The 21608-nt window shown below is 43.0% G+C and overlaps 1 protein-coding gene across 2 annotated transcripts in view; it reads left to right on the top strand.

The window, feature by feature from the left end:
• The window catches only part of TTC13 (tetratricopeptide repeat domain 13), a 74534-nt gene that overhangs the window by 13186 nt on the left and 39740 nt on the right, over positions 1–21608 (top strand). For both annotated transcript variants that reach the window (XM_083176148.1, XM_083176147.1), the window contains exons 2-12: positions 3378–3472; positions 4870–4945; positions 6039–6109; positions 8584–8649; positions 9894–9986; positions 13771–13887; positions 15826–15936; positions 16914–16996; positions 17947–18088; positions 19676–19850; positions 20702–20858. In XM_083176148.1, the coding sequence (XP_083032274.1) occupies positions 3378–3472; positions 4870–4945; positions 6039–6109; positions 8584–8649; positions 9894–9986; positions 13771–13887; positions 15826–15936; positions 16914–16996; positions 17947–18088; positions 19676–19850; positions 20702–20858 (1186 nt within the window). The remainder of the gene's footprint in view (positions 1–3377; positions 3473–4869; positions 4946–6038; positions 6110–8583; positions 8650–9893; positions 9987–13770; positions 13888–15825; positions 15937–16913; positions 16997–17946; positions 18089–19675; positions 19851–20701; positions 20859–21608) is intronic.

The following is a 21608-nucleotide window of genomic DNA, read 5'->3' as shown; positions in this document are numbered from 1 at the left end:
ATCTTTTGATGGTCAGCAACCATGATTTCTACAGGGTACACGGATCAGAGACGCCTCTATGGTGTTTCTGATGTGCGAGCGCCCTGTGCAGGAAGCAGGCGGGCAGCTGACACACGCTGGCATCGGCTGCCCGCCCCCGCATCATCACCGGATTTTCCTGGGAAAGCTGGGCGTTCCCATGGGCTGTGCCCCACGCGTGCACTGCTAGGTGGGAGCGCTACGACTAACATGTAGTTCGCCATGTCCGCTTGCACCCTGCGTCTGCACATGCAAAACATTGGTCCCCCGTGCAAACAGACAGGGGGACCCAGCCATTAAGAATAACACCCATAATGCATTATGCTGGTCCCCAGGATATCAGAAACTGGTGTTGGCCAGAAATCTTTCAAACCAGCCAGTGCCAGTAGCCCATCTCAGCCTGAAGGATTTCCGGGTATACCACTTAAGAAGGATCTGGTTAACTTATCAGGGAATAGTTTTACTGTTTGAGAAATATGTTCTTAAGGACAGAACAGAAAAAAAGATCATCTATACACATGAAAGGCTTTCAGGCCCCTAACCTTCTGTATGGCAAAAAAAACAAATTTACCCCCCCCCCCCCCCCCATGCTTTAGTAATAGTTTTTATATACATCTGAAAAAGTTTATGATGTGCAGTGCTTAATGTATTTGCATATATGTTGGGAGCCAAGCATTACAGAGTGTTGTCATTCATTTCACTGGACTAGTCATTTCAGTAGTTTCTATTTGACAAAATTGCCATTTAATTAAATACGCCATTGAAACAAATGAAAACACGACACTACCATATTAACCAGTTTGGGGGTTCTACTGGTTTTGTCAGAATCAGACCCTGGCTGAACAAACTGGACCTGCTCTCAATGCAGCAGCAGGACTTCTGTTCTAATGGAAACAGACCCAACCTAGTCAATACAGAGCTGGCGGTTTAACAGGATGAGTGACCGCATAAAAAAATAATGCATTGATGTGATAATGGAGCTATCTTACTATGGGTATGGATCATGGTATAGACACCAACTAGGTTGACATGGGGTTAGGCTGACAGGGTCATTAGATCGGCAGTTAAAAGGTCAACATGGGGTTTCTTATCTTTTATTTTATTTTTAATTACTTATTTTTTTAAGTAGACATGGACACAAAAAAAGTGCACCGCGTCCCCTCGCATGGCTTGCTGCACTCTCTATGCTTCGGGCACGGTGCTTCTCTATGCTCGACACACTGTTGTATCCTCCCACCGTGCCCTAATGCAGGCATGTCCAACGTTGGCCCTCCAGATGTTTTGAAACTACACATCCCAGCATGCCTAGCCACAGTTTTGCCATTAGAGAATGCTAAAACTATTGCAAAGCATGCTGGGATGTGTCGTTTCAAAACATCTGGAGGGCCAACGTTGGACATGCCTGCCCTAATGGATGGTAGGACATGAAATACCACCTGTCGGCTCAAAAAAAAGCCCCAAGTTGACATTCACTCATGTTGACTTTCATGCATGCTGACCTAGTGGTGTCGACCTAATGCTTGTCGACCTAGTTGTTGTAGACCTAGTGACCATATACCCTTACTATGTAGTGCAGGCATGTCCAAACTATGGCCCTCCAGCTGTTGTAAAACTATAAGTCCCGTGATGACTTGCCACAGTTTTGCTATTAGGGAATGCTAAAACTATGGCAAAGCATGCTGGGAATTGTAGTTTGACAACAGCTGGTGGGCCACAGTCTGGACATGCCTGATTTAGTGGAACTGAACTCAGCAATGTCAAAGGTGCTGAAGAGAGTGGAGCGATGAGTTTGTGATTACCTTGTGGTAATTATTCCCAGTATTGTAAATACACAGCCCTTGACATTTAGGGGGAAATTTACTAAAGGAAATTTGTAAAAAATAGGTGTATTTGTATTTAGAAATACACTTATTTTTGACATTTACTATCCCACAAATACGGCAATTCGTAGTCGTATTGATAGCGCATCAATACGACTACGAATTGCCGTATTTTCAGGATAGTAAATGTCAAAAATAAGTGTATTTCTAAATACAAATACACCTATTTTTTACAAATTTCCTTTAGTAAATTTCCCCCTTAACTGCTAATTGTGTCATGCTCCCAATGACCATACGAACAGACCAGAAACTGACAAGTGTTGGAATGCATGGAAACGCCTCCTTCTATATTTACCTTTAGTATGTAGTTCATTTCCAAAGCAAGTCCCGTAGTGTTCCACTAAATACCTATTTCTAGTATAGACTTGTTATCTTTTGTAGAAATCCAAACTTAAAAGAAGGATTTAACTGAAAAGGATATACAGATATACAGGATTATGATGGCAATAGGCAATATGATGTGGGCAGTGCGCAGTAGAGGTCCATACACACTAGGTGATTTTGCCCAGCCTGTATGGACACCGATGATGTAAAAATCACTCAGTGCATACACACTGCTGGTTATACCGACCCTAGCCCCTTCGAGGGATGAGATCTTCGGAGCTTCGGCAAGGAGGATCCATTCACCCTAACCCTTTCCGGGGTTAAGGGAAGAGAGTCTCGCGGAGCTTCTGCGAGGAGAACTCAACCAATCCCTTTATTCCCATCGTTATTCTTTTTGATTCTGAGGCATTAAGGAAGTAACAGGCCCTTCTCTTTTTTGGAGAGGGTCCGCACGTACCTATGCCCCCAGCAACTTTTGAATACACGCACTGGGTGATTTAAGCCACGCACCTTGCGAATAAAAATTAAACCTCTTCATTGTACAGTCCACACATGCACATGCTGTACTCTCATGTTTCTGCACTATCACATCCTACTGACCCTTGGCCAATATTTCTGTGTGTCCGTATCATACAGCCCATTAAGAACCTTTGCAATCTGGCTTGGCTATATATATATTCTCACTGCTTGCATAAACAATTGCAGTGACTGGGGTAATGTAGGACGTGTTCTGTTTCAGTTTGGTTGTCCTTTTTAAAAGCGTTTAAAGCTTGCATATTGTAAATAATTGTACGTTCCAGTATAATCTTTTTAAATAGTCTGTTTTACCTTTTTATATACACTTTAGAACGTTATGGTATTAACAGAAAACATATTATGTATAGTTTTGTCTTTTATATTAAAATATTTATCTTTGAGCTCCAGATTAATTTTAAAGCTATACAAATGCCTAAAACACTTCCTAGTATGGAACTTTTTAATATTTTTTCTTTTACTATGTATAAAGTTAACATCATTAGAAAGAACACCAATAGATAAAGGCAACCGAAAAGGAAACCTAACAACCCTCCATTTGTGTGTTTGTCATGTAATTGTATTTTCTCCTTTTTAATATGGGTAGTTTTTATTTGAATACTAATACATATATATTTGCAGATTCAGCCTTCTTTACCTTCCGTGAACTTGACTGTGAGCCAAAAGGATCACCAGCGTGTGAATCAATAATTTCACGCAATACAGAAAAAATTCTGGTAGGTTTTTATTTTGGGGGGAAATGATGTTCTACAAATTGTGTAATATGTAGTTGGATACTTTGGGGCAAGCTTAGCGGGACAGACTGTTTTATACTTTGTTGATACTGAATACAGCTTAACCTGACCTCAGAATATAGCTTAAATATCCCTATGACTAAATAAAATGTTAAGTCTCATGGTATGGACTTCAAATTGTAAGATTATTATAGTTGGGACCAGGGCCATTTTTCAGCAGGCTCCAGCAGGAACTGAGGCCCTTATTCTAGTTCACTCTTTCTGACAAAATATTTCTAGCCTGCTGCTATACTGTATATACCCTGTATGTAGAAATAATATTCATAAATCATACCAATGCCAAATGTTTTGGACCTAAGAACTATCTGAACCATGATGTGTAAACAAATTGTAATTTGTAGGTGGTTGTAGTTTCATTTAGGGTTATGCTACTGGAGGGGACGGTTAGGCTGCAGGTGGGGGAGGGTTTAAATACTTACTAGGAACCATTGGATTTTGCGGTTTGTGTTCTGACCATTGGGGTCCTGAACTCTGGGATTTCTTACCCTACCAGTTTTATTACCTGCATCCAGTTAAGATAGTTTGTAATTCGTAATTATGTTGAATACTCCTTTCACAGTCGCTTTCCCCAACTCCTCCCTGTCCTCCTTATGTGTATAACTTGTCATTACATAAATTAATTGAGCTTGGTCACAGTATGTAGTTGTATGGACCCAATTACTCAGCCCTGCCACATGCTTTGCGGAATGCATTGGTTGGTATTGAATGATTCCTGCAAGAACAGTCAGTGTGCGCTCAGTATCATGCAATATTGTTGCAGGGAGAAAGACCAGTCCCACGTAATGCAAATCTGGATTCCCACTGTGAACAGAATGCTGATGTGACTAGACACATGTATTTTGATTCCTGTCATCATCATTATCATTGGACTCCCTACTAGGTGTGGAAGATATTCCTGAATTTGCCATCCACTTTGCATACACACGACTCAGAATATTATTTATTTATTTACAGTTTTGTATATAGCACAGCATATCGGGTTGCGCTTTACAATTGGAAACAACAGTGATTAAAAAATTGCATTTAACTCTGGATACACGCTCGCAAAAACACTTCTCCTGTGTATGTTTGTTTTGTAACAACCCAGAAACTCCCATTTAGTGACCACAAAGGAAATACAGATATGCACGGTGCTGAACTGCTCATAAGTTTGTATTATGAAGCCTCTGAATCATACCTGGGAATAAGAATCCTCTGTATATAAAAGTGTATTTAAAGAATTGATTTCTACTGCTGTACAGTCCTTTGGAAAGTAGAGATGTTCCTCCATCTTGGGATTTAAATGACAGTCAGTATAGTAACGGCTGCTCTCCTTTCAGAGCCAAGCAAAGTCTCTGGCTGAGCAGAAGAGATTGCCATTTGTCACAGAGGATGATGACATTAATGAAGAGTTGGGTGAGTTAGTAGAATTTATAAAACCATTGGACCAGCCAAGTAATTCCTGACGTTCTGCACATGATTAACAGCAAAACCAGGAATTCAAATGCAAAAGCTGATTTGATGCAGTTAGAAATGTAAAGCTCCCCTCATTTCATGACACGTGTCTAGTGCATTCGCATGTGAGTAATTAAAGATTAGATTAAAAACATCCTGTTCTATCATCCATCTTGTACAACAAAAGTGAATTTATATATTGGACATATAACAACCACTTCTGCCCCGTTTTCAACAAAATTATTGATCCAACCTGCGCTTTGGAACTCTCTTCCGGCCCATGTCACAAACTGTTCAGGCCCTGTTCACGCCGCAGGCTGGACCCACTATACTGCACGGTAGACCCCTTTCGGACTGCACTTGTGTGCAGTCTGCTTCCTCTAGCTAGAGATGACATCATCTCCGAGTGCCCGCAATCTGGCTCACTGTATACTTCTAGCGTTTCAGATGACCCAGGCCATACCGTTTACAACTTCCTATACCCTCATCAGTTCTATATTCAACCCTGGGAGCTACCTGGATCAGATTTGCAACCCTGGTAACTTCTATCTAAACCTTTTCCCACCAAACGTCACCCCAGGTTATCCTGACAATGAAGAGTTAAGTTTGGTATAAACTCCTCCTAATACATCACTTTAGTACTCCTTTAATATTTGCATTGTCTGTATGACATCAGTGATCATTGTGTGCTGTTCTTGTACAGACTGCATGAAACTAGGCACTTAACATTTTCATGAATATTAGACTTTTGTTTTCCACATCTAATATATCTGTCAAATGGAAAATGTGTCCGTGTCTTCCAGTATTTTGTTTTATTTAAGTGTATTTCACTATTAGCTAGTAAACTGTCATTGTTGAAGTGACATATAGAAGTGTTTACACAGCCCAAGTTATTTATAATTCTTTTAAGATGTCATCCAAACCTACGCACTAATTAAAAGTATTGCAGTTATTGAGTCCTTGCATAATTGGCAGTTTCCATACTGGCAGTTTAAGTTGAGCAGTTGCTTTTATTGTGAGGTGCTAATTATATGTGTGTGCTGTTTATATCCAGCTATAGGATATGTGCTAATAGGCAGTGGCCTGCACGATGAAGCAGTGAAACATTTCTCATCAATGCTTCAGGTAATTAGAATTTGGTTTTTCCATTTCACTGTTGTGTTTTTACTTTCTCTGTTGTGTGAAGAAGTTCTGCTTCAGTACCCTGATATGCTACTTTATGGATATTCACAGAATTTAATGTGGTGCAGTTGGCCATTCTATTCGACAGCTAAAGTGATGCCTGCGCTCTAGAAAAATATTACCCACTACAAGACCTAACATGAAAATCAAATTGACAGAATATGTATTATAATTTTCTAAAGGCCCATACACACTGTGCGACTTTGAGCTGAAAGTCACTGAAAACATCAGGTTTGAGCAGCTTTCAGCTCAAAGCCGCCCAGTGTGTATGCCCCAGCGATGAGCGGTGAGCGCTGCTGCGCGCTCCCGCAACATCGCCGGGAAAGCCGCTCATCTGCTGGTTATACCAGCAGATGAGCGGCTTTCAGGACGGCTTTGCATAGCACTCCGCTATGCAACACCTCCCCCCTCTGTCGACACTTGCAGGGATGCCCTGGATTGGTAGTCAAGGCCAAATTAAAATTGTTTGTATTTAATATAATGGTCAAAACCATTGCTTGTTGCTACCAATTATAAAATATATATACAAACATAATTGAATCTTATCCATCACCACATAATTAAACCCGAACAATGGCCTATAAACACAAATTTCTTAATTTAATTATTTACATCTAAATTTCTTAAGTATAACTTTTTCACCTGGGGTGACGTGAAAATAATTCTGATACTCAAGGTCAAGGGTGCCGTGATTGAAAAAAGTTTGGGAACTACTGCTCTAAGGTCATGTGCAGTGGGAGCCGGGGAGTATGCCGTCCAACGGCTCCCACTGCTAGGGAGATGGGACATGCCTAGCCAGAAAGGAGGAGAACTTTCAGGACTGGGTGAGTATGGGGCAGGAGAGGGGCGGGACTGGACAGTGATAGGGTGGTTGGTCAGAGCTGCAGAGAGAGGTCTGAGCAGGACTGGGCAGCACTCCTTGTGGAGCAGAGGAGAGAAACGGTATGCGGTCCAATACTCGACTGAAAAGGTCGACAGTCAAACTGTTGACACAGCAAAATTGTCAACATGCGTTGGGTCGACATGTTCAAAATGTCGACACAAGTTTTTCATTAGGGTGTTTTTTTTTTCTTAAACAGACTTGTTCATACTTTACCATCCCAGTGGGCATAGAGTTAGATTGTAATAGTGTGGCAAGCACAGCACCGTGCCTGAAGCATGGTAAGCACAGCGAGCCATGCAAGAGGACCCGGTACATTTATAGGGTTTCCATGTCGACAGACAACCAAAGAATCCGAAAAACCCATGTCGACCTAATGCATGTTGACCTTTCTACATCTACCCAAGAGAAATGGGGGCAAGGCAGAGAAGGTGGCTGTGTGATGTGACCTGGGTCCATACAATCCTGGGGTAGTGTACTCCGCTTCCACCCCATCTCCCCTCTTGGCTCCCCTGGTGGTCCAGCCGGATTGTATTATACCGTGCTTATTGTGGTCTATGTATTCTGCCACAAAGAAATATTGGTTTCAGGGTCCGTAAAGAATAAATGTAAATGATGTGCTACTCTTGTAGAATAGTTTTACTTGTATTTGTCAAATATGCTGTAAAATGACATTAGTATAAAGGGCTTAATTCAGCCCTGATTGCAGGATAAATTTGTTCATAAAATGGGCAAAACCATGTGCACTGCAGGGGGGCTGATGTAACATGAGCAGAGAGAGTTAGATTTGGGGGAGTTATTTTGTTCCTGTGTAGGGTAAATACTGGCTGCATTATTTATACACTGCAATTCAGATTTTAGTTTGAACCCCCCCCCCCCCCCCCCAATCTAAAGGTGCATACACACGGATAGATTTGGGCAACGATTCAATGTCTTTAACAATTTCTTCTGATGGTGCTGATGGTGTCAAATGATGAACGATTGAGCAAACGATTACACATGAACGATTGATCTTTAACGATGGTGGAGGGAGCCAGTCAATCAGCCTTACCAAATCGGTCATCGTGCATACACATGAACCGATTGTTACACATCGCTAACGATTGGTCGCTGATCTTTCTGCATGCAGGAATGATCAGCGACCTCTACCAACGACCGGCGGGTACGTCTTCCCATATATCGTTCATACACACGGAATGATTTGAGCAATTGGTTGCTTCAATCCATCGGTAACGACCAGATCTTTTGCCAAATCTTTCCGTGTGTACTCACCATTACTCTCTCTGCACAAGTTGCATCTGCCCCACCTGTAGTGCAACATGTTTTTTGAGAAAAAATTTGTCCTGCGATCAAGTCTGAATTAGGCCCAAAATTCAGTAAACCAATTCCCCTTTTTTGTATAGTAAGTCAATCCTCTGTTCAATAAGCACACTCTTTATAGTGGTGGTGGAGGAGACACTGTACACCATGGGTGGGCCAAAGTAAAAAAAAACTGAAGAAAAAATAATCATCTTGTATTTGTTTTCCTGTTAAATAGGAGGATGCAGAGCTTGTAAGTGCTATTTATGGCCGAGGAATAGCATATGGCAAAAAAGGATTACAAGTAAGTGTCAGTGCACCTGTGTCCCTGCTACCTCTTTTTTTGGAGTTCATACTTATTATCTTTAGACAACCAATGTCTGGACACCAATCAGTCAATTAGCAGTAAAAAAAAAAACATTGTCCTGTCCAGTTCTCTTGTTTCTTACTTTTGTTAAGTCTGGGAAAGACCACAATTCATTGCATTCGGCCTGATCATGGCACTCGCATATAGCAGGTACCAGCTGCAGTCTCTCATTACTCCGTCTGATGTAGAAATGCAGATCTGCTGCATGGGGTTCTTTACTAAGGGCCTCTGCCATTTTACCATGCAGTTTCTTTTGTGCCTCAATATATTTACAGCAACTCCTAAATAATACTCCTTTCACACCAGGAAATGCAGGGACATTCCCGGGAATATTGTCCCTGGATGATGCAGGGACATTCCCGGGTTGGCCCCTTTCACACCGGGCTAGTCCCTTCATTTTCTGTTGTGTGAAGGGGGCGGGAAGGAGGCAGGAGAGGGCTGTCAGGAGGCGGGGAGGAAGCAAGGAGGAGGCGGGCAGATGGCGGCAATTTCTCACCCCGGTGGCTGGTCTTCAGTGCGGGCCGGGGATCCACACAGACGGCGGGAGCAGATGACAGCAGGTCAGGCGGCGGGTGCAGATGACGCAGTTCTCTGGCGGTAGTGAGGGCGCCGGAGACCTGCGTCCTCTTCATCCGCCATTGTCCTGTAATTTGCGCCCGCGGCCTATGTGGATCCCCAGCCTGACTGCACACCGAGGACCGGCAACGCGGGTAAGTACCCCCTAGCCCTTTCACACCGGCCAGGTCCCCGGGTTCAACGCAGGAACAACCCTGCTCCATAGCAGGGTTGATATCCCGGCAATTTTTGCTGGGATTTGGGAGAACCTTTCACACCAGCGCTTGTTGCGGGTTGTTCCCGGGCCCAAATTTTGCTGGTGTGAAAGGGGTATAAGACCGTTCTCCGCTACTTCTGTCCCATCTTCATTTCCCACCTACATATTCTGCATTATCAGTATACATATACACTGCTTGGCTGTCTGGGCAAAAAAAAAAACTCTAAAAACCCTACAAGAGCAGAACACCTCTACCTATTAAGGAGAGGGTGACAAGTGTAAACTTATGTTTAACTTTTAGCATTTTAAGTGGAATATTTTAGAAAAAAATTATAACTGAATGGATTTTTTTCTTATTTATTTCCCATTTTTATTATTTTGATTTTTCTTTTTCTGTGCTTTTCTTAAGGACCTAAAAAATGCAGAATTGGCACTGTTTGAACTGAGCCGTGTTATCAGCTTGGAACCTGATCACCCAGAAGTGTATGAACAGAGAGCAGAGGTGATTACTGTTTAATGCTACTCATGTCATTTTAAAGCGCCTTTATGACAAATACCAGATGATGTTATTCCATAAAGTTAAGATTGTATAGATATAATCTTGTTTTATTTTGCTCTCATACTTCGGAAGACTAATTTTTAAGTCCCTGCGAACTTAGGTGGGGCTGAAGATATTTTTGACAGATTTCTGAGTGAAATTATTATTTGCATCCCTGGGAGACACTGGGCTCAGGACCCTGGCTGCAAGTCTATTCATTTATTTGTTAATTCCTGATGGTCCCAGTCACTCTCTTCAAGGCTGAACACGTGAAGTGCTTCACTGTTCAGCACTCGCTCCTGTTGCACACGTCTTATGCTAATTCCTTCCATAAGAGTTTAACCCTTAGCCAGGTGTGGCTGGGATGTGGCTTAACAGAGTTTAGTCACTGGTTATTTCTATGACTAAGGCGTAACTTTGTTTAGCCTCTAGACAGCCCAGCTCAGTGCTGAGGTTTGATTTCTTTATTTGTTCTCATTACTTACCGAAATGGACACTGCCCATCAATCTCGGACAGCTAGCTCTGTGTGTGGGCTGTAAGCGCTGTCTGCTGAGCAACAGCGGCACAGCACTGCCTGACCTAGCATAACTAGGTTGCCCTACACACATCGCTATGTGTGTAGGACCCATTAGCCAGACACTTAGCAAAAGCAAACATCTTGCCAGCCCATCTCGGTAAGTAATGAGAACAAATAAATAAATCAAACCTTAGCACTCAGGTGGGCTGTTAACAAACAAAGTTAAGCCTCAGTCATATAAATAACCAGTGACTAAACAATAAACAGTTAAAGTATGTACTGTATATTAAAAGGCATTGGCACATTAACTGCAATGGATAGTTATCAATTATTGCTATTTACATTCGGAGTGAAAGTAATGATACACACGAACGTCAGAAATACACCATATAAATACACTGGCGGGAATGGCGGCGGGGGATTGACTATCCCCCCATGTCTCCTAATTTCCATTTCAGGGCTTAAATACTGGTGATTAGTCAGGTGCAACTGTGAGAGAAGAATATTCACTCTCTTGCTACAGTGCTGTACCCAGGCCAGAGGCAGAACTCTGGGAGGCAATGGAGTCATCTGCCGCCGGGCTCCTGCCCCCAAAGGGGCACCTCTCCCTGGAAGTTTAAATCAGTTATTTAAAAGCCAACAATATTGCTTCTGTGGCTGAGTTCTGAAATATATATAAAATTTTCTATCTATCGATCCTATATGCTGAACAGAATATATATATATATATTTTATATAGGGTTGTGTGTGTGTGTGTGTGTGTGTGTGTGTGTGTGTGTGTGTGTGTGTGTGGGGGGAGGGGGGGGGGCACCAATATATATCTTGCCTCCGGGCAACTGGAACGAACTTACGCCACTGACCCAGGCATAAACAGTTGGGAGGCAGATTATGTCAGCAGGCAAGGAAAGTGCTCCATGGGTAAATGTAGGAGCTCCTACCATCAACGGATGAACCTCACAGAGTTGTGGCACTCGGTTTTCTGTACAACATACTTTCATGCCCGATACCCAACAGTGTATCACAGTGGTTTCCTCTACCTCCCCCATGGCAGCCATTACAAATGGGTTCCTCCCCACTGGGTAGTGCTTCAGAAAGGGAAAAAAAAAAGACACCAGCCCCTATAAGAAGGCCCCTCCTCCTGGCCTCAGTGTCTTTTTTTTCCCTTTCGGGTAGTGTGTGAGAGGTGGCTTACCCTGGAGGCTGTAGAGGAAAAATTGTGTCCCCCTGCGGCAGCTCCGGCGATCCAGCAGTGAGGGAGGGCAGGCCGAGCCCTTTGTGGAGGTATGTGATCTCCCTGGCCGCATGCGGACCCCTCCGGGGGCAGCTACAGGCGGCGGCGTCTGCAGGCGTGTTGCTAATGGCGGCGCGGGATAGCGTTGCCGCAGCACGCTTGGCCTGCATTAATCCACAGTGAAAGCAGGCAGACGTCAGCGGCGGTGCGCGGCGCCGGCTTGTGAAGCGATCTCCGTCCTATTAAGGGCGGAAGTAAGCCGGCGTCTGGGTCCCTGTGTGTATAGCAGCATGCTTAATGGCGTGGTAGCTGTGCTGAGGAGGAAAACTTATTTTCTACAGTTGGTGAGCCTGATTTTCTTCTTGTTTAAAGTATTACTCTTGTGCTAATTCCCGATACCCAACAGTGTATCACAGTGGTTTTTCACTTATGGCATTGTTATTTTTCTCAGTGCATTTATTAATACGGAAATTCATCGTTGCCTTTCATTCTATGCTGTATATTGTGTATTGTTAATTACCATTGATTGTTTTATTTTGCACTGCATATTTTTGTAATTGTTTTTTGTTATTGTAGTTTCAATTACATACGCACAGCAGCATTGTGTCTGCCAATAAATATATTTATGCTGCTTAACATCTTGGTCCACATATGCACAATATATCTTAGTGATCCCTCCCAGCATCACCGCAGGGCAGGGTGGAAGGGTGAAGCGGGCAGCTTGAGCTTGTGGCCTGGGCCTCTGATGTCACTAAAGTGGGTAGGCTTCAGAGGTGCTGGGCTTCCTCCAAGCTCCCTGGTCAATGTACGGTTTCTATTCACGCTGTGCACGGGACCCAGGGGCCCAGCTGTTTGAGGAGGGTGCTGTTAAATAGTCAGGATGCATTTTTGCCCTTTAAAAATCGGGCAGGGTGAGAGTTCAGCCCTAAAGTTAACACTACGTTTACAATCCCCCCCCCCCAAATTTGCAATCAATAATTATCAAATCTAGTACCCGCACCCCAGCCGCACAGTATATTCGCTATACGACCGCACACCACATCTTAAAAACTTCCACTACCAAAAGGGGAGACACCTTGCAAGCTAGCTGCAGCCACCCATTGGTCACATCACCCTTGGTGCGCAGGTTACAGATGATAAAATATTGTTGGCTTCAATCACCATATACGTTTTAGGGAGATATCCTGTGCAGTGAACTCTGGGTTATCCTGTGCTAACCAATTGACTCCACACAAAATACAGACTCGATTGGTTTCCCTGTGTGTTAAAGCCCAGTCGCTGCCTTTTGTATCTGCCTTTTCCTCAAAACCTCATGACCTCTACCCCTGCGGCTTCAGAGCGAGGAAGGGAAAGCATATATGTTAAACCCTGCTAATTTAATCAGCCAGCATGGGTAACTAGCCACGGCATAAACCGCATGACCACTTGGATTCCCCCCTCCGCATTCAGTTTGTTTTCTGCATCTCCAAATATGTACAAAGTAGTGTTCCTAGTTCTATTCTGTAACATATATGCTTTCACTTCCTTGCTCTAAAGCTTGGTGTACACACTGAGATTTTTGTGTTAACTATATTATTGTTCAGTGTGTACCCACTATATAGTTATTGATGCGCGTTTCTGCCTGTTGTGTGAACATGCAGTCAAATCCCAGTCCCTCCTGTGCACAACATTGTTCAGTGTTTTAAGCAGAAACCATTAGTTTCACGGCACCACATATCCGTATCGCATAGTGTGTATGGGGCTTTTATAGGTTTCTCGGTGTACATAGTTCATATGAATGGAATACCATGCTGACTTCATATATTCTGTGCACATGTGACTTCAATTAGTATACAAAGTTTTGTATGGAATACATATTTAACGCATTTTACGGTGTCGACCGTATCAGTTTTTAAATTTTTTTCATTTAATTTTTTTACTTCCCATTGTAATGTCAACATTAACATTGTTGAGAAACGTCACAATAAGCCTAATACGTTTTCATGTTTTTACCCTTTAGATTTTATCTCCATTGGGGCGGATTAGTGAGGCACTCAGTGACCTGGCTAAAGCTATTGAGTTACAGCCCTCAGCAAGGTTATATAGGCATAGAGGCACACTTCATTTTGTATCTGAGGTGAGTATTGTAAGGACTACCGTTTGTACATAAAGTGTATCTACAAAGGTTCAAGTTTGTGAATCTTATTGGTTTTCTATGTCTAAGAGCAGCAGAAAAATTTGATCCAGTCTAGGTTTCCTAAACTGAACAAGGTTTGGCTGATTAGCAGCACCTGTGGCATCCTGTTATGTATGTGTCCAGCGTAGGCGGTCATTGCTCACAATGCTGAAAAGCAACTGGATGATAGGCCGGTAATGTGATATTACATAAGGTGTTTTGGAGTGTACTCTGATTTTGATATCTGTGGAAAACCCTGCGGTGTGCTGTAACCTCATTCACCGGAATGTCACAAAAAAAGCACTATCACTATTTATTTCCAATCTCTCACACTCTAAATACAATTAAGAGGGCGCACAACTTTTTAAAAGCTAAGATGGATTAGTTCTCAGCGTCTTAATTAGAGAGTAGTCTCTTCAGTGTTTGATTAAAAGTATCAATATACAGTATTCTCATGAAACCCTTTCAAATGGATTAATCAGTACGGTACTTGTGTATTATAGTGGCGCCCCCGATGTGCATCGCGCAATGTTTTCATCGCATGGCATGCCATGCGATGCAACGTGATTTTTGCCCCCTATGCGATGAAAGATCTTATAAGCACCATAAAGGGTGCTTTTAAGCACCCTAATGGGTGCTTACAATGTGAAATGCACCCCCACGCCACCCCACCCCCCCCACTATAAACGTGAACCCGAAGCGTGGCGGTACGCGTCCTCCGACCTTTTCATACCCCCACTATCCACGTCGGTGTGGAGTTGAGAATAGAAAGTGTGGCGAGCGCAGCGAATCGAACCCCACGAGGGGACGCGGATACCTTCACAGGTATCGGAGTCCCCTCGTGGGCTTCACAGGTATCCGCGTCCCCTCGCAGGGCTCGCTGCGCTCGCCACGCTTCGGGCTCGGTGGCTCGCCACACTTTCTATTCTCAACTCCACGCCGACGTGGATAGTGGGGGTATGAAAAGGTCAGAGGACACGTACCGCCGCCCCTCGTGGGCTCGCTGCGCTCGCCACGCTTCGGGTTCACGTTTATAGTGGGGGGGGGTGGGTGGCGTGGGGGTGCATTTCACATTGTAAGCACCCATTAGGGTGCTTATACAATGTTTAATCGCATTGTATGACCTTGTACAGCATCGCGCGATATCGCATCGCATACCATCGTATGCCTTATGGTATGCGATGCGATGGGCGCCGTCAAAATACACAAGTACCATCAGTACAATATTTATTAAAAAAAGAATGCACATTCCAGCAAATCATATACAATGTCTGTTAACACTTCATGCTTCAATCTTTTTGAATTCTGGTATTGAAGAGTAAAATTCAAACTTGTATAAGAAAAAAACCACACATTTTCTTTTCTTAACGGGACTGCATCAGGTGTATATTGTCTTTATTGAGACTTTAAAAGTATATGACCAAGGATAATGGTACAGACAGTAAGTACAGGTCTACAGTTGCTTTATCATATTTATATATACCTCCGAAAAAGTTGCATTATTAGACCAATCAGTGACTATTGGCAATGCAATAGTCAATTACATAGATAGGAAATTGTGTAAATTAAGCCTTTACGTAGACCTTCAAGTCCTATCCCACTGTGAACCAGTAACTGTGTATAAGAGGTCTTTACAGGTCTCCCTTAAGGCTGAATTTGTATCTTTTCACCACATGCCCCCGCAACCACCACCACCACCTCCTCCAAAATCCCCTTAAAAAAATTGCGGTATTCCTTTTTGGTCAGTGATTACTATTAATAGCTTAAAACCCTCTCATCTTTGAGAGCCTTAGCAGTCCTAGGGGTTCTTACTGCTAGCAAACTGGGTAATCTCTCTCCAGTAGCTAGAGAAGCTCTTGAAACGTGATTAATATTGAACACATTTTATTTCTGTGGCAGGATTATGTAACGGCTCATGAGGATTTTCAGCGCTCCCTGGAACTGAACCAGAATCAGCCGATTGCCGTTTTGTATAAAGGTTTAACCTTCTTCCACAGAGGGCTGCTCAAGGTATTCACAAATATCACTTTTTTATCTGTGATATTTTTGTTTCATTGCTTGATTTGTATTAATTATGGTTAAGCTATGTGTTTTCTCATGTTCCATCAGCTCATATTTTGCCTGTGGATGTAATTCATACAGGCAAAATGCACATCCACCTATATCACGTTGTATACACTTCTGACCGTTCAACTACTGTAATTGTATGGGATGGAATTTTAATTATTTTGACTGAGTGCAAGATCTTGTACTGTGATCTCGGCCACTGTGTTTTCTACCGGGTGTGGTATAACACACCGACAGTCAGGATTCCACCAGTCATTAGTCAGACGTCGGAATCCCGGCTGCGGGGACTCGGACAGCGGGGGGACAGCAACTAAGCCCCTTGCGGGCACATTGGCTCGCTGCGCTCACCACCTGTTTTATTCTCCCTCTATGGGGGTCGTGGACCCCCACAAGGGAGAATATCCGCAGCCTGTCTGTCGGGCTTTTAGCAGTCGGGATTCCGACGTTGGTGTAATGACTGTCGGAATGTCATGTGGCACCGGTTTCTACCTATATGGTGCCACTTGACATTGGAAGTCATTACTTACCATTATATTTGTATACACTCCTGTTTTATCAAATCAGCAGAAAATGTTTCTTATTATCTAACTTTATGGTGAGTCTACACACATACCACAATGCTGTGAGTCAGGTGCTTCCTTCAACCTTCCTTGGCCTTGAAGCCTGAGTCACTGTGGTCTATGTGTAGGTGCAGGTCATGCTTAAGCAGTTAAGCAATGATGAAGGATCCATATACATGCATGTGTGGTTGTAGATGATTTGTATTAAACATCTGTTTACGTTCTTGCATCTCTTATGAGAACAGCTTGCTTTGTTAATATCCTAGCTAGAGTCTTTGCAGGTGTATTTGTTGTGCTGTGGCTTGTTGCACAGAACGGTCATGCCTAGCTAATTTTATAAACAGAGTTCTATTTTTGCAGGAAGCCATTGAAACATTTAAAGAAGCCTTGAAGCAGAAGGCAAACTTCATTGAAGCATATAAAAGTCTCGGTCAAGCCTACAGGTATATTTGTTTCCTTTCGGTGGTGCATTGTTCACTGTGATGTGCATACGAAACAATGATTCAACTCTTTTTGAATACTATGATAACTGCATACAGGTTATTAAGTTAATTGTTTCAATAGTCCGTGCCACAATCACCCGGAGGCAAGAAAAAATGATAAATGTCGTGCCCCCACACAGACACCCACACCGTACCCCCCGCAGCCTATGCCTCAAACACATGCGCGCACACGCACAGACACCCAGCATGTACCCCACTCACCCATTCGGTACCTCGGGTCCTTCTAGTCTGTGATGGGTGCCAACAGAGAAATAGACACTGGCATACCTGAGTGCTGAGGAGGGACAGCCAGCAGCAGAACACAGGGTGAAGACTGCACAGTGGCAGCCAGTGGCCACACCAGGGGACTATATTACTTGTCGTTTGGAGTGGGAGGCGTTACCTAGATGAGCGAGACAGCCAGCAGCGCTTGAGTGTGCCGGTGTCTATTTCACAGAGTCCTCCACAGATGGTGTTAGCATCTCGCAGGAGTGGTGCCCCCTTCTAGTCAGGAGCATGTGGGCAGACTACTCCGTTGCCTCACAAAGTTTCGCATCAGTCAATAGGGCTTCTTTAGTTTGGTTTGTTGTTGACTGTTCTTCATACCTTCATCATCATTCCAGTGCCCTACAAATTATCTCCTCATTGCAACATTGAGATGAGTAGTTCTAATAAACCTAGATATAGTGTAATATGCAGATGCTGTGTTGATTTTCAGTGCCCAGCAATCTAACTAGGGAGCAAATACCATCAGTTTGTCATTCCCACTCCTACACATCACCCCTGCATCCCTAGTAGCCTATTATATTATATAGCACCCTTTGCTGTAGTATCCCAAAATATTGGACCTTCTCACATAAAAACCTATGAATGTATTTAATTGTCTTATAATGTTGTGTATTTGCTTCTAGAGAACTTGGCAATGTTGAAGCGGCCATGGAGAACTTTCAGAAAGCATTGATGCTGAATCAGAATCACGTGCAGACACTTCAGCTAAGGGGAATAATGCTTTACCACCATGGTAGTCTGCGAGAGGCACTTACCAACTTTAAGGTGAGAGAGATGTATTGTGTCCCTGTGTGAGAATTATATGTACTACTTGCCTTTTTAACCTTTTATATTGTAATTCAATTTTTTACACTATAAGGTAATAAGTTGGATATAGGACTTTATATATAGAAGTATGTATTGACATGTTTTCCTTCAGTGTTTTGACATAATCTTCCAGTTAATATAATGTGCTGTTGGGAAACCCTGATACTCCCATTATATAACTTGAAGTCTGTGACCAACTACTTTCTTCCATTCCACTTCTTGGGAAAGATGAGTCAGTGCCTCACTGATGTCATGACATGAGTAGACCGGTCTCCAGGGCTACCAGAAATTGTGTGGTCAGCACTGATAAAATAGACAGCACCCCTTCTCAATCCCCTGACATGCCTGGTAAGATCTCTGCTGTCTGCAGCACTGGCCCCACTACACACTCTCTACATTGCTATCTACTTGATAGACTCCACTCCTGGGCCCCCTTTCTGCCTGTGCCTAGGACTGGAATCCCGGTTGCCCTCCCGGGCACTGCATCCTACCAAAATTTCCATGCTTTAGACACAATGAAGTGATCTGTTTGGCACAAATTCCAGTTTTAAGACCTATTCTAAGTTATTGAATAGTAAATTAAATACATGCTCCGATTCAACTCGCATATACCATAACAAGACCATATTTTAATGAATGTTTGCATAATGATCTGAGATCATTTTAATAATGTGATTTTATGACATGTTGTAAAGATTTCTATGCTCAAAATTTGGCCTTTCAGATCACATTTGTGGGCCATACAAAATATTTGCACTGATCCAGCCTGTTTAAACGTGAGAGCCTTAAACATATAAACTCAGATGTATGAAGCAGTGATAAGGGAGGAGAAGTGATAAAGTGCCTGCTATTTTATCACCGGCCAATCAATCAGTTCGTGACTGTTCCTTTTTGAACACAGCCTGTAACTTATCAGTCAGGAGCTGATTGGCTGGTGATAAATTACCACTGATTCATACATCTACCCCATAGTATGTAAAGTAGAAGTTAATGGTGGTTAATAGGTTATCCCCTTATGAAATGTAGCCGTGTGGGGGGACTTCCAGTAGATATCTTTGCCTATAATAGTAAGTTAGTATGCAGTATACTGGCAGTGTGCCAGATTAACGTGTAAGCTGACACGCAATCAATTCCAACAGAAAGGCTGTTAGTGCTATTAAATCATATGCATGTTAGAAAGTAATAAACTGCTAGGTGAGCCAGCACGATATATGGTGGAAATCTCCCCCACAGGTGTGTCCAATAATATGCACTCCCCATTATGCAGGGTGCCTAGTGAGCACTGATAGTGGGGGACGGCTGAGTGGTGACCGCTGGTGGAGTGGCAGGTGGCTCCCCATTAAAATCAAAACGGCGCTTATCGGCCTTTGGTGAGCAGGCGTCTGTTCGGTGTAGCAGAAGTCCTGTCGGGTCACAGAAACGGCTGCATGGCCCGTGCAGGTGGATGCCTGTGTCTGAAAGAAATCAAAACTCCAAACTGTGATCCCAGAAACGGAGTAGTAGGAATAACCATATACCCTTTATCCAGTTTTCTTCTCTTTGCAGCGATGTCTCCAACTGGAGCCATATAATGAGGTTTGTCAGTACATGAACGGGCTCAGCCACGTCTCTATGGGCCATTTCTATGAAGGAATTAAAGCTCAGACTAAAGTAATGTTAAATGACCCACTGCCTGGTCAGAAAGCAAGCCAGGAGTACTTAAAAGTGAAGTATCTAAGAGGTAAGAGTTTGTCTGTGTTGTGTACAAAGCACAAATCACAAAATAGTAATAAAGCAATTGCAAACCTTTAGCTGCTTGATGGATGCTGAGCGTTCTATAAATGTAGCTACAAAGCACTTCCGTGATTTATATCTGTGCATACAACCGGTCAAACCACCAATACTTACACCAGCCTTATGACAGGTGCAGTATGGCCTACACTGCGAGCAGTTGAGTGCCTGTTTATGCAGTCGCTTCAGCGACATGTCCATGACACTACCATAAGACTGACCATCTCCGTGCACCGCCCTGTAAAGCCCAGCAGTTAGGATACTGTGCGTCACAATCACTACCGCGCTATTGTGCGTACACAGTGTAACACACTGCAGCAGCTAAAAAACACTAAACATTGGCATTGTGTGAGGCTCTGAATCAGGCCCTGTGTGACTGTAATACCATTGGTAGTCTATGGGGGGGGGGGTGTATTTAATTAGGTGTCTTTTTTTTGACTAGTTGAAAAAAACTGCACTTTTCCCCTTTTTTTTGGTCGAATTTCTATTTGACCTATTTCATTAACGCGCCACTTTTTCAACTTCGAAAAAAACCCACAATAGTTGAAAAACAAGTGGATCGGCAAACTACTCACCAATTCACGTGTTTTTGGCAAAATTGTGGGCGTTTTCGGCCATTTTTCCGTCAATGCCTATATGACATAGTTGAAAATTGGATCGGCATTAGTGAAAAAAAATGGGAGAAAACAAAAAAAATTAAAACTTAATTGAATACCCCCCTATGTGAGTAATATGTTTTTAATGGAGTTGGAAAGACATGCATGTATGTATAATGGTCACACTGCATTCGTTGTTCCACAGAATATTCTCGCTATTTGCACTCACATTTGGACACGCCAGTCACAGAATATAACATCGATACTGACCTACCTGGAAACTTCAAAGATCACTGGGCAAAAAACCTACCATTTCTCATAGAAGATTACGAGGAGCAGCCAGGACTCCAGCCTCACATAAAGTAAATCCTTTTTATTATGTATTGAACGCAGTGCATTTGCCTTGTTTCATAATATATCTGTTAATCATTAACCATTTTTTGGTATACTGTTTATGAGAGATCACAAACAAAGGAATCTGTGAGTGGCTGGATTCTTACAGATTAACAAGAGTCCTTATTTGTCTGTAATTTACTGCTTTCGGGAGCTAAAATAATGTACATGCCCAGCTTTATTATGATACTGTACAGAGTCATTTAGGTTTGTCTTAAGCAAAAGTTTTGACACCATATTCTGTTTTGAGCACTGATTCGTTCACTGTTCCCCATACGGGATACAGTCATTGGGTCATCAGCATTTCATCGGTATTTCATGCCCTTCCATCCACTAGGGTGTGGTGGGAGAATAAAATAATGTGCCGAGTGTAGCTTGGCATCGTGCCCGAAGCATGGCGAGCCATGCGAGGGGACGCGGTGCTACGTTTTAGTGTTTATGTTGACTGTGTTGACATTCCGTTTAAAAAATAAAATAAAAAATGGGTACGGTCGACCTAAAGTCATGTCTACCTTCCTGCATGTCGACCAAAATGCATGTCTACCTAATGGTGTCGACCATAATGACATACATGACATGCACCTGTGTATGTAAGCACTGAGTGTTCGCTGTTCCCCATACGTGATGAGCACCTGTGTATGTAAGCACTGAGTGTTCGCTGTTCCCCATACGTGATGAGCACCTGTGTATGTAAGCATTGAGTGTTCGCTGTTCCCCAT

This window comes from Crinia signifera, chromosome 3 (genome assembly GCF_055691185.1).
Source record: "Crinia signifera chromosome 3, ASM5569118v1, whole genome shotgun sequence".
NCBI classification, from domain to species: Eukaryota; Metazoa; Chordata; class Amphibia; order Anura; family Myobatrachidae; genus Crinia; species Crinia signifera.
This window is presented reverse-complemented; position numbering and strand designations above follow the sequence as displayed.